Consider the following 11771-nt stretch of genomic DNA (forward strand, 5'->3'; position numbering starts at 1 on the left):
CCCCTTTCCCACAAATAAACATATGTCAGCTTCCTGGTCTTCATTATTTTGTTTGATACAGTTGAAATAGAGAAATTTCGCTCCAAAAATGGACATTCATTTTAGGTTTGGCTGATAAGAGACAGCAGAATAGCTTTGCCAAGAGGTGGACCTGTTCCCAGCCACAAACGTACTTGATTGGTTTTCTGCAGGCCTTGGCCAGCCTGTCCTTTGTGTAATACGGTTTCAATAAAGACAGGGCTGGAGAGTGATTGTGACCCTTAACCAAAAATCAGACATTCTCTTCCCTTAAAATTGCTCTCCTCATTAAATTCAGCCACTTACTCATTTCATGAATTTTATTGAACAACTGTGAAGAGCCAAGTTTTGTTTATTGTCCACATGACCATAAGCAAAACAGACAGGACCGTTATTTTCATAGAATTAACTTTAGTGGATGAAAGATATTAACGAATAGACATATTAAATGTGATATAACACTATGGAGAGTGGGGGTGTGCAGGATGTTTTACTATTGTAAGTGTGACAGGGAGAAAAGGTTTTAAGGGAAAATGAAGCAAATATCTGAGAAGCGGCTGATAACCACGGATATGGGTTGTTTACTTCAGAGTAAAGATTGGGGGGAGGAGTGAAGAAGTGAGGGAGCAAAAACGGAGCTTCCAAGGGAGGGGGGGAGTTGTACCTGGTGCATGTGGAAGATATGGTTAGGGTGGAGTCAGTGCAGGGGAAAAACATCACACAAAATAAGGATGTGGTGATCTCCTTAGCCAGTGTAATATTTATCTGAAGTGGGATGCCAAATGTTAAAAGAGGTATCGGAAGATTCACTTTGCATTAAATATATGAACTACAAGTTTCCTTCTTACCAAGGATGTAGAAAAGTTTAGTCTAGTTTTCTGTTTCCTAACAACCTGCTGAAGTGACAGTCTGCAGACAGACTTCAGTCTTAGTTCTCCTAAGTTTAAGACTCCCACCCAACTTTCATCTGCAAAAAGTATTATGGTAATATGTCTAATATCAGGAACAAGCTCTGAAAAAATAAATTTCAGCTAGTCACCTTGTTAAAAAGCTTTGTTTTAAAACTTGGTTGTTACCCACAAGAATAAGATTAGCAAAAAATCTCTTGTCACTAAAACTTCTGGAAAATGTACGCCCGATATTAATTTTGCGTGCTTTTAAGATCTTTGAGTATGAATGTGTATAATTGGGTGTGAGTGAAATTGTTCAAGGTTAAATTGTCAGCATGCTATGTAAAACAATGGATAAATTTATACATAAACACAAAGGCAATTGGGTAATTCGAAGTTTAAACTTCAAGAAAAGTATTAGGTTTAAATGTTTCCTATGTCTCAAAGGATTATTGCATTGTTTTAAAGAGAAACTGGTAAAAGGTATTTTTCTAAAGATCCTGAAATCTGCATTTTAAAAATCTGGTATTGCAATGCATACAGCTGTTTACATTGTAAACATTGTATCCTGTTTAGCACAGAGGTATTAGGGAATTTGGAATTTATTACCTTAAGTTTAAGTTTAGAGACATGTATTAGAGGTTTAAATGTGAATTTGTTTATTAATGTCAGAAACTTTGCCTGTCTGTCTTTTCTTGCAGACTGACACTAGAAATCTGATGGTAAAATGTGGATAATGTGATTAGTATTTTAAAGGTGTATCTCCTTATGATTTGGTTTCATACTACTTCGCAATTGGGTGTATTTGAGGGAAAAAAAAGGAAACTAAGTCCAGATTTAGACTTTTGGTGCACTGATGTTTGTAATTCTTGCATTAGGGAAAAATTGTTACTTGAGTTTAAACTGTTGTTGGAGTTCTAGGCAGTAATAATCTAAACTGCAAAGGGAGTGCCTTGAGCCCTAGGGGGCCTGGAGACAAATGGAGTTCTTTGAGCCCTTAGAGGTTTTTCAAATGCAAATAAAGGCTAAGGTGTTAATTGTTTAAGCAAATATCAGTAAAAGTTTTTAAGAACATTGGAAATGGGTTTCTGAAGAGTATTTGAAAGTAAAGTTGTCTTAAATGTTTGTTTGAAGAAAGAGAAAAAAGGAAAATTAGGACTACCAAAGTAATTGCTTAATTGCTATTTCAGCTTGCTCTTGTAAGTTACCTTATAGCAACTTCCAGCTAGCCCATGGAGAAGGACATTTTTTTTTTTTTTTTGCCAGTCCTTGGCTTGAGCTCAGGGCCTGAGCACTGTCCTTGGACTTTCTCAAGGCTAGAGCTCTACCACTTGAGCCTCAGCACCACTTCTGGCTTTTATCTATGTATGTGGTACCGAGGAATCGAACCCAGGTCTTCATGCATGCTAGGCAAGCACTTTAACCACTAGGCCAAACTCCCGGCCGACAGCAATCCTTATTCAGATGTAACTTTGGCTTTTACCAGGTTCTAGGTAGGCTCATGCTTAGAGACTATTTCTGAGTTGACCACCTTGTTGCTTTAATTGGAGTAACGTGGCCTTTTGTAGGACTCATTGATCTGAAAGCTGCAGTTTCGAGCCAACCCTGGCAAAGCAAATTCCCTGTGAGACTGCGGTGTCTAATCTGCCAGCAGAATGCTGGGGCAGAATTGCTTTGGTGCTCAAAGTGGCAGAGTGCTAGCCTTGAGCTGGAGAGCTGAGGAACAGTGCCCAGGCCCTGAATTCAAGTCCAGAAACCAACAAAGTGAAATGCCAATGGGATGTTCATCCCTGTGTGGAGAGACACTACTGGGACAAAAGCAATGAAGCATCCAGATGCAGAAAGCCTCTGCTTGGATGGCAGAGATGGTGTCAGATCCTAGAGTCACTCGTGCTTGGCCATTCTACAATGCCCAGAAACTTGAAGCCCCCCGGAAGGATCGCCAGAGGCCAGAGATCAATGCAAACTGCAATGAGTCATTTATTGACTAACTCGAGCACGGGTCTCTGCGCACTGATAGAGTGCAGACCAGAGGCCCCGAGCCCAAAATTACAGCACCTTTTGTACATTCTTTGGTAGGGGGAAGGCCCCAGTAAGCATTAGTAACGAATCGATACACCATGCGGGAAAATTCATACCAAACTTCTAGCAATGATTGGCGCGACACAAAGTGGGAAAGGGGCCAAGGCTAATCATTGGTCGGGCTAGCGGGCTGTCGTGCTTTGAACTGATTGGATGGAGCCCCTATGGTGATTCTGGGAGGATGGTTTTATCTCCATGGGGCTTGCGATTGCCCTAGTTTGCTGATCTCCACAAGTCCTTGTAGGTTCCAGATGGCCCTTGAAGCCCCAGGCCTAGGTGGAGGGTCTGGAATGTGTATACTCCCTACCAGAGGGTAACTCATGCTCCAGATCCGGGAGTGTCTAGGGCCCAAGGGCAAGTGGGTGGTTGTAGATTAGTCACGAGAACTGCTGTTACCTTCCTCAAGGTTATAGCAAGCAAGTATACAGAAGCAGAAAAGCAAGTTAAAGAAAATACAAATTCAATACAAATTCAAAAATGCAAATGGTTCATCAAAATATAGATATATATTTTTCTTCGCTCCTCAATTCAATATTATTCAGAGCCGGGAGGTCATAGAATCGTTTGTCAGCATGCCTTACTAATGCCCGTGCCTTTCATAACTGGGCAGGAACTTGTCAATCATCTGTGATAGTGGGTAGTTTAAAGCCCTAACTGAGCAAATTCAGGAAAGTTTGTGGATCTGGGGCTTGTGTCCCTATTGATCTGTTTAGATCTGGCAACTGAAGCATTGTTAAGGTTGCAGAGATTAAGTTCCCCAGACAATCAAGAAAAATGCCTTTGCAAATGGGTGCTAAGTAAGCTACACTATTGTGTAGGGTTTGCGCAGTTGTTAAATGTTGAATATGATCTCTAGTTTGGAGCAAATTATTGTTCCTGATATCTAATCCTTGCAACCCCTTGATAAAACAGGCTAAGCTTTTAAGGTCCCTGGTCAAATACAGAGACAACGCCCTTGAGTCAGCTTGAAGAAGTCACAGAAGCTGAATTTCCTCTCATCAATCCCCTTTTGATGAAGGGACCAGAGTCATATTTGGAAAGTGAGACAGGATAAATTAGAGGTATTGGAAAGAGTAGAATTGCACTTGTGTTTCTTTTAAAATAAAGATGGGGGATATGTTGGGAGCCAGAGTGGAATCAAACTGTACTTTGATTTGCATCAGATAATTGCTTTGTTGTCTTATTGTTTTTTTGGCCTTGTTCTGTTTAATTGATCTGAGATTTACCATATGAATGTAACCCCCAACAGCTCCCTGATTTACCATCTGGATGTAACTAACACCTGGCAGTTCCCTGGTTTCAAGAAAGGATATAAGCCTTGAGTTGGAAATAAACGGGGCTGCGGTCTTTACCTGAGCTGCAGACCTCCCAAACCCCATCTGTTTGTCTCTCTTCTATTTTTTCCAGTCCTTGCCCTCCATTTCAGAAATCCTGGTTTGCTGCTGGCAGATCCCGACAGAGCTCTAACATTTGAAAAGTTTTCTAGTACATTGATAGTTTGTCCTCTCTGTGTTCTACACTTTGTGTTTCCTTCTCTTAGCTGTGTCTGAGTTAAGAAACAAACTTGGTTTATAAAGATTGAAGTGGATAGGAATGAATCAGTCAGTGGTAAAAATCAAGGGGAAAACATTTTTGGCTACCTCCTTACATTCCTTAGGAATTTGAATTCAGGAAAACACAAATCAAAGAACCTGGCACAAGTCCCACAAAGTATCATATATGATACCAGGGAAGCTAGGGACAAACAAAACAAAGCAGAGGAAAACAAAATCCCAAAGTCAAGAAAATAAAGAACTATGTGGGAGAGGGGGGAATGAAAGAAGAGAAAAGGACAAAGGAGGTGGAAGAGTAAGAAAGAGTAGTTGAGAGAATGTGTACCTTTTAGGATATTGAAGCAGCATCCTTGTACATTTCCACTAGATGTCAGTAATATCCCACTGCGGAAACAGTCAGAAGTGAATGCTGATGTTGCCCAAAGCCACTGAATAACACAATACCTCCCCTCTCCTCTGACAGCCCCCACCTCCCATCTGCTGAGAATCACTGTTGTAAATACCTTTGTTTTACATCCCTACTTGAAAAAAGTTAAATCTTCACAAGACAACTATGGGTTAGGAGCCAACTTCACATAGGAAAAAAAGAAAATTAAGGCAGAAGGAAAGTTGAACATGTACTGAAATTCAGGAAGCAGAGGCTCAGGGTGAAAGGGTGGAGAACAAGGAAAAAATCAGAGAAGGCTTAATTCCTACAGCTTAGACCTTCAGATGGAAAATGGTTGGTAATCACATTTGATCTGATTGGGAATAAGACACACAGCTGCGGGCAGAGGCTACTAGTGGGTGATGTGATATGGTTATGATTTAAGTATGTCCCTCAAATGTTCCTGTGTGCAAAACTGGTCCCTCGGTGGTAAGACAAAATTTAAGGGGAGAGGTCTAGTGGGAGATTGGAAAATCGGTCCTTCCTTGTTTTCTGTCTTTTCACGTGATAGCTTCACCCCCCCGCCCCCCTCCCCAACCTCAGTGATGCAGTCACTGAGCCCTTGCCAGAGCCAGTGCCATGGTATTTGGACCTAACTTCAAAAAAGGGCTAACTAAAGACCATTTATTTATAAGTTAACCTACTTAGCCATGGTAACAAAAGATTGTCATTTAACTTAGAGCAGGCTATAGGGCATTTGAATGAGCCCAATGCAGTTGCAGCGCTAGCAGCATGGTGAGGTTAGGGGGTCCACAAGCCTATACTGGTATATAGATGGCAATTAACAAAGGCTTGTCCTGGGCTTCCAATGGTGGTAGTGAATGAGGGGAGCTACAGTTTGACTTGACTAAGGGTAAGTAAGGACACCGACTAAGATTTTTGTCATTTACATGAAAGGAATACCTTCTGGAAACACATCTGGCAACAATCCCATCAATGAAGAAAGCATTTTAGACTCTAGAATTTGCAATGTTTTTATTTATCTCTGCAAAATTGAGCCACATTTTTATTACGGAGAACTATATTAATATCTCCCGAGATTGGCAAGTATGGGACAGAGAGATGCTGTTAGGTTAACAATAAGGCATCCTAAGTAAGTGTGCTCCCTAAAGCTTGTAAGTCACACATCACACAACCCAGTATTTTATGCAACTGAATTTCAATTTCAGATCTTTTCACACTGTTTTCATAGCTTTTAATTAGATCAGTATCCGCAAGTGATTTAAACAATGCAAAGCAAAAAAAAAAAAAAGGCCCAGCATAAAACAAATAAATTCCTTGGGACAAGTTGGAGGATGATACACTAAGAAAATTAGGAAGAAAGCTGATCCATGATCATGTGCCCAGTTAACTCTTTCTCTCATTAGGTTCTAAGCTATGGGAAAGAAAATGTCAGCTTGATGATTTGAGTATCTAGTACTGCAAACTTTGTTGATTCAGATGCGTTAACTTACAATTTATATAAGGTCAGTGTTGGTTTTATTTGCAACAAATCTACTCATGAAACTTTTTCTAATATGTAATCTTTATGTATCTATACTGTCTTCTCCCCACACCTACTCTCTCCCTTTCCTTCCTTCCTTCCTTCCTTCCTTCCTTCCTTCCTTCCTTCCTTCCTTCCTTCCTTCCTCCCTCCCTCCCTCCCTCCCTCCCTCTCTCCCTCCCTCCTTTCCTCCCTCCCTCCCTTTTTCCCTTCCTTTCTCTACTTCCCTCCCTTCTTCCTTCCTTCCTCCTTCCCTCTCTCCTTTCCTCCCTTTCTTTCTCTCTCTCTTTCTTTTTCTTGCTTGCTTGCTTGCTTTCACTTGCTATCTTTAAATTTGCTGACTCAATATTTTATGAGCATATTTAAAATCAGATGTGAGTACTTGTTCAACAATCATATCATTAAGTGAATTACATATTTCTGAAATGATCAGAAAGCAGAGCAGAGAAGTTAGTACCTTTAAAAATAAAAGCAACTGAAATATGGAAATGGCTGGTGCTATATCATTTGAGGCCTGTGTTTCACAGCCTTGTCACAGGCAGCAGACAGGCTCAGAGCTCGCTCATAATACTCTAGAGCTACATGGATTTCTCCTTTCAGTTTGTAGACTAACCCAAGAAGACTCAAACCTTCCAGGTCGAACTGATCTCTTCGAAGTTTCCTTAAAGCCAATTTCTCCAAAGAGAGGATACTTTTATCTCTTGCAGGGTATGTGCATTTTACTTCTATTGCGTTTAAGTAATGCCTAATTGCATCCACTTCTGATTTCTTCTGAAATTCCAGAAATCGGGCGTAGTAGAAATGTCCCTCTTGTAGCACTTTTTCCTCCTGCGGCTTTGCTAAGAAAAATGTCTGAAAACTCTCTTCAGCTCTTCTATAATTTTTGGCTGCAACGTACATATGTGCCAGGTGTAATAAAGCAACATCAAATGTGGGCCTTTGTTCAAGAGCAGACTTGAAATGAAATATGGCTAATCTGATCATATTCATCTTTTCCTTATCTTTTCCTTGAGCCCAATTATGTGTAGCTTCATTTATTTGGAATACTTGTGCCCTATAGCAGAGCCCTATCTGATGGTGTAGAAAGGCAGAGGTCGGTGTCTTCTGCAAGGCCCTTTCAAGGAGCGGAAGCGCCTTCTCCACACAGCCTTTCCTTCTGTAAAATTTGGCAGCATATCGAAGAATATACATCAGGGAGGTTGGGCTCCTAAGGGCTTCTTCAATGTACATTTCTCCTTCATCCTCCCGTTTCACATCTTGAAGCTTCAGGCCAAGGAGAACCTTGATGTATGTATCCTCTGGATTCAGCCTAACAGCCTGCTGCAGGGCATTTAGAGAGATCACATGGTTGATATCATAATCCAGGCGGTAGAGAGTGATGGCATAGCCAGTGCTAAACTCAGGGTTTTCAGGCTCCACTTTCAGAGCTTTCTCAAAGCAAACCCTGGCCCGTTCATAGTTCTGCCTTCCACACTTGAGCAGGGCCCAGCCTTCTGCACAGTCCATCTCAGGACACTCCATTCTATAGCGAAACATACTTGCAAGCCTCTGGCAAGTGTTCTCCACCTTGTCCAGGTAAGTCTGGGCTTCTTCTAGCCTGTCCATGTGGTAATAGAGCCAGGCATAGTTGCCCCAGGTCACCAGGCTGCGTGTGTCTGACAGGTCCGCATGCTGCCTCTGGATCAGGTCCTCGGCTTCTTTCAAACTCTGCAGGGCTTCCTCATCCTGGCCTTGCAAGTGTTTCACATAGGCCAGGAGGTTGTGTATTCCCACGTTGTATTTGGTATCGAGGAACTCAATCTCCTCCCTGATTCTGTTCTCTAAGTCAGGTACTTCAGAGTTCTCAATCTCCAGTCCCCACGTGAAGTGACATTTCAGCTGAACAAGGTAATCCTTGAGCTGGTGTGCAGCAGAATTTTCTCTGCAAGAGAAAAGAAGGTTTTTACTTGTTACCCAAGGAGCAAATAAACAGGGATGGATGAGTTCAGTGCTTATTCTAAAATGTTTCAGTTACTTTAATTCCTTTCATCTCTGGGTTTTGATGTATATGTATCTTCTTTGCTTCCCTTATGGCATTTCCTGTACTATTAAAGCAAGTAACCACTCTATATTTGATAGTACCTTATGTGAAATGGGAGTGTTATTGAAACTAACCTAAGAAGGTTTTGGAGAGATTGATGAGCACTTGCATAGTTTAATCAGCTATGTATAAGTTTCTTTTACTCTGAGTAATATTGACAGAGACCACTCATAAACGCAAAACTTAAGTAATCTTTACTGACCTCAGGAAAATAGTGTTCCTAGAATATTAGAAATGAAGATCCCCCTAGTAAGAAAATATTCCACAAAAATATCAATACTCCCTTTGCTTTTGTCAGTTATGGGGCTTGAACTCAGGGCCTGGGCACTGTCCCAGCTTTTTCTATCAAGGCTAGTTGTCTACTACTTTAAGCCTCAGCTCAAATTCTGGCTTTTTCTTGGTGGTCAATTGGAGATAAGTGTTTCATGGATGTTCCTGCCCAGATTGGCTCAAACTGCAATTCTAAGATCTCTGTCTCCTGATTAGCTAGGATTACAGGCAGGCACAATAGGCATCTGACTATCAATACTTTTTTGATTTTTTTTAACTTGAAAAAGTGAAGAGATCATAGAATTTAGGATATATAGATAAGTGATCCAGGTATCAAACAGTTGCTCAAAATGGCTATAATTTACGCAAATGTCTAGAATAACATCAAACAAATGGGATTTTTGATATATATAAATCAAAAAACTGTGTATACACAATTAATACTGTTTTCACATGTAAAAGCTCTTGTGGTCAGTACTTATCACAAGTTTCAGAACTCCATCACCATCACCTCCACAATATGAAAATCATTTTTCTTTTTCTCTAGGAGGGCCAGGAAACCATAGCCCTTGTACCTACACATTTGTTCTTCATCACTTCATTTACCATTTTATGAATGTAACCCATGGAATGTCATTCAAAAGGGTAGCAGAATTCAGAAATCAATCAGCACAACATGCCATTAAGAGAATGAAAAGATCATATTTGTAATAACAGATGAAGAAGAGCCAAGCAGGCATTCTCCAAAGAAGAGTCACAGCCAGCATCATATGAAAATATGATTTGTCGTTAGACAATACAGCATCCCAGTACAATACCATTTTCACTCAGCAAGATAGCAATAATGGTAAAATAAAAAGGTAAAACAACAGAAACAACAGTTAGTTGTCATGCTGTGGGTAAACTGGAATCCTTATTGATGGTGAGAATGCAAATGGTAGAATACAGAATTCTGAGGAAGCAGTTTGGTAATCCCTTAGAAATATATAGAATGACTGTCGTGAGAATATATTCAGCAGCTTAAGATATGCTCAAAATAATGGAAATGACAATAAAATTTAAAAACTTTCCCATAAGTGTTCACTGCAGCACTATTCATAACAGGCCAAAGATGGAAACACCACAAACAATCTGCAAGTATGAAATGGATAACCAAAGTGGATATTCTTCAGTCATGAAAAAAATAAGTACAAGCTACAGCATAGATGAAGCTTTAAGACAGTAAAAGCTTTAAGCTTTTACCGAGCCCTTCCGCGGCATTTACAATGACTTCATAAAGCCAGTAGCACCCATTAGAAACAATTGCATTAACAGTTTACTAAGCTGTATTATTAAGACCTGACTTTTATGAGTTGTTTTCTCAGAAATCTTGCTTCTGCTTATTGGAAAAATTACATTAATGCAAGTAGCAAGTGTCATGGGTTTCTGTTGGTAATTAAATGAGACTTTAACATCCAGGCCAGAAGTTAATAAAGAATGAGATAGCTACTTTTATAATATTATTTCTGTTCTTATTATTGTTTTTACCATTATTATCAATGATAACTCTTTTGTGAACATAGCACTGCCTTTCTGCACCTTCTGGAAGTTTTGCATCTCCTAATTTGCCTAACAGAACAGAATGGGATATCTGACAGTCAGATATAACCAGTATTCTTCTGTCTACTGACATTAGGAGAAATTTGACTCAAAATTTAGTTGGGACTTTACATTATGCTTCTTAGGTAGTTGTAGTTGTTTCTAAGCAGAGAATGCTAAACTAAACATACGAAAATGACCGTGTCATCTGCTCATCTTCCATTCCAGTCAGGCCTGCCTTGTAGGCAACTCTCAGAAAGGGAGAACAGAAGCCTGTCAAGCAAGGACATGAGCTTCCCCTACCACATTTCCACATTCAACACCAAACATCTGACAGGCTGGCTGTGGCTCTCATCATTATGATGGACCTGCTTTTCCTCTATAATGAGAATTTCCTCCATTCCCTAAATGGGGCTGTGGGAATCTGGTAGAAAACCAATCCCCAAGATTGGAATACCCCTTTCCTACAAAGCTCTTTTCCACCTTTCTTCCTTTCCTTTGGCTGAATGGTGTGGTAGAAATAATGTAGGCTGATGTTGATTTTTCAAAAAGAAACTTTTTAAAAGGCTGCATTAATAAAACAGCTTGTGTCTGTGCATGAATGTACATGCATGTGCCAGATACACACACACACACACACACACACACACACACACACACACACACACACACACATTCTAGCCTATGAGAAGATACTTAAAAAGAAGGGCTGGCAAACTTGATCTCACTAGAAACAAAACTGTTGAAATTCTAAGATCAACATGTTTTCTAAAGTTTTAGATGTGGCAATAAAGAAGCAGAGAAGCCTTACTTACCCCATGGTTGCTTGTGGATGAGGGCAGAAGAGCCTACTGTGTTCTCAATGGGATGGGCTCCTTGCAGAAACTTTCTGCTCTGTGAATTTTCGCAGAACAAACTTGTGAACCCAAGGCAGGAATATTTGTACAAACCATGAAGAAGAAAAGAAAAAACAAAACAAAAACCCGGAGCTGGATCCTAGAATGTGGGTGTGGAAACTGAAACTGGAAAGTGAAACTAAAGCTAGAATTTTGTTGCGAGAAAAGGAAAGGAAACTGACTTATTAGGTCTCCTGGCTTTGCGGTTGGACGGGGTGATTACAACATGTGAAAGCAGATACATTGCTGGGCAAATTCCTCTCTCCTGATGTGCTGGGTCCAGGCAGTAGGATGTGAGTTCATGCCCATGTCACTGAGTCTGGCTCCAAGGAGATCTGTACATACAGATAAGTGAACTGCAAAGTAACTCCTCTAATGTAGGGATGGGATTGTCTGTGTGAAATGAGTTAATAACATAAAACCCAGTGAATCTCAGGATGTGGCTTATTAACCCCAAATTGAGGCCTTTCTCTCACAGTGTATTACTACTTTAT

General features: G+C 40.3%; 1 protein-coding gene across 1 annotated transcript; it reads right to left on the minus strand.

Annotated features, from left to right (window-relative positions):
• Nucleotides 1–6818: 6818 nt before the first annotated feature.
• Nucleotides 6819–11528, minus strand: LOC150054095 (antiviral innate immune response effector IFIT1-like). The gene is made up of 2 exons (XM_090346930.1): nt 11197–11528; nt 6819–8374 (listed from the first exon to the last, which is right to left on the minus strand). Exons 1-2 carry the CDS (start codon nt 11199–11201, stop codon nt 6952–6954), a joined length of 1428 nt encoding a protein of 475 aa, XP_090203056.1. The 5' UTR covers nt 11202–11528; the 3' UTR covers nt 6819–6951.
• Nucleotides 11529–11771: the final 243 nt, after the last annotated feature.

Source organism: Megascapheus bottae, chromosome 15 (assembly GCF_031878675.1).
Source record: "Megascapheus bottae isolate mThoBot1 chromosome 15, mThoBot2.hap1, whole genome shotgun sequence".
In the NCBI taxonomy this organism is placed as follows: domain Eukaryota; kingdom Metazoa; phylum Chordata; class Mammalia; order Rodentia; family Geomyidae; genus Megascapheus; species Megascapheus bottae.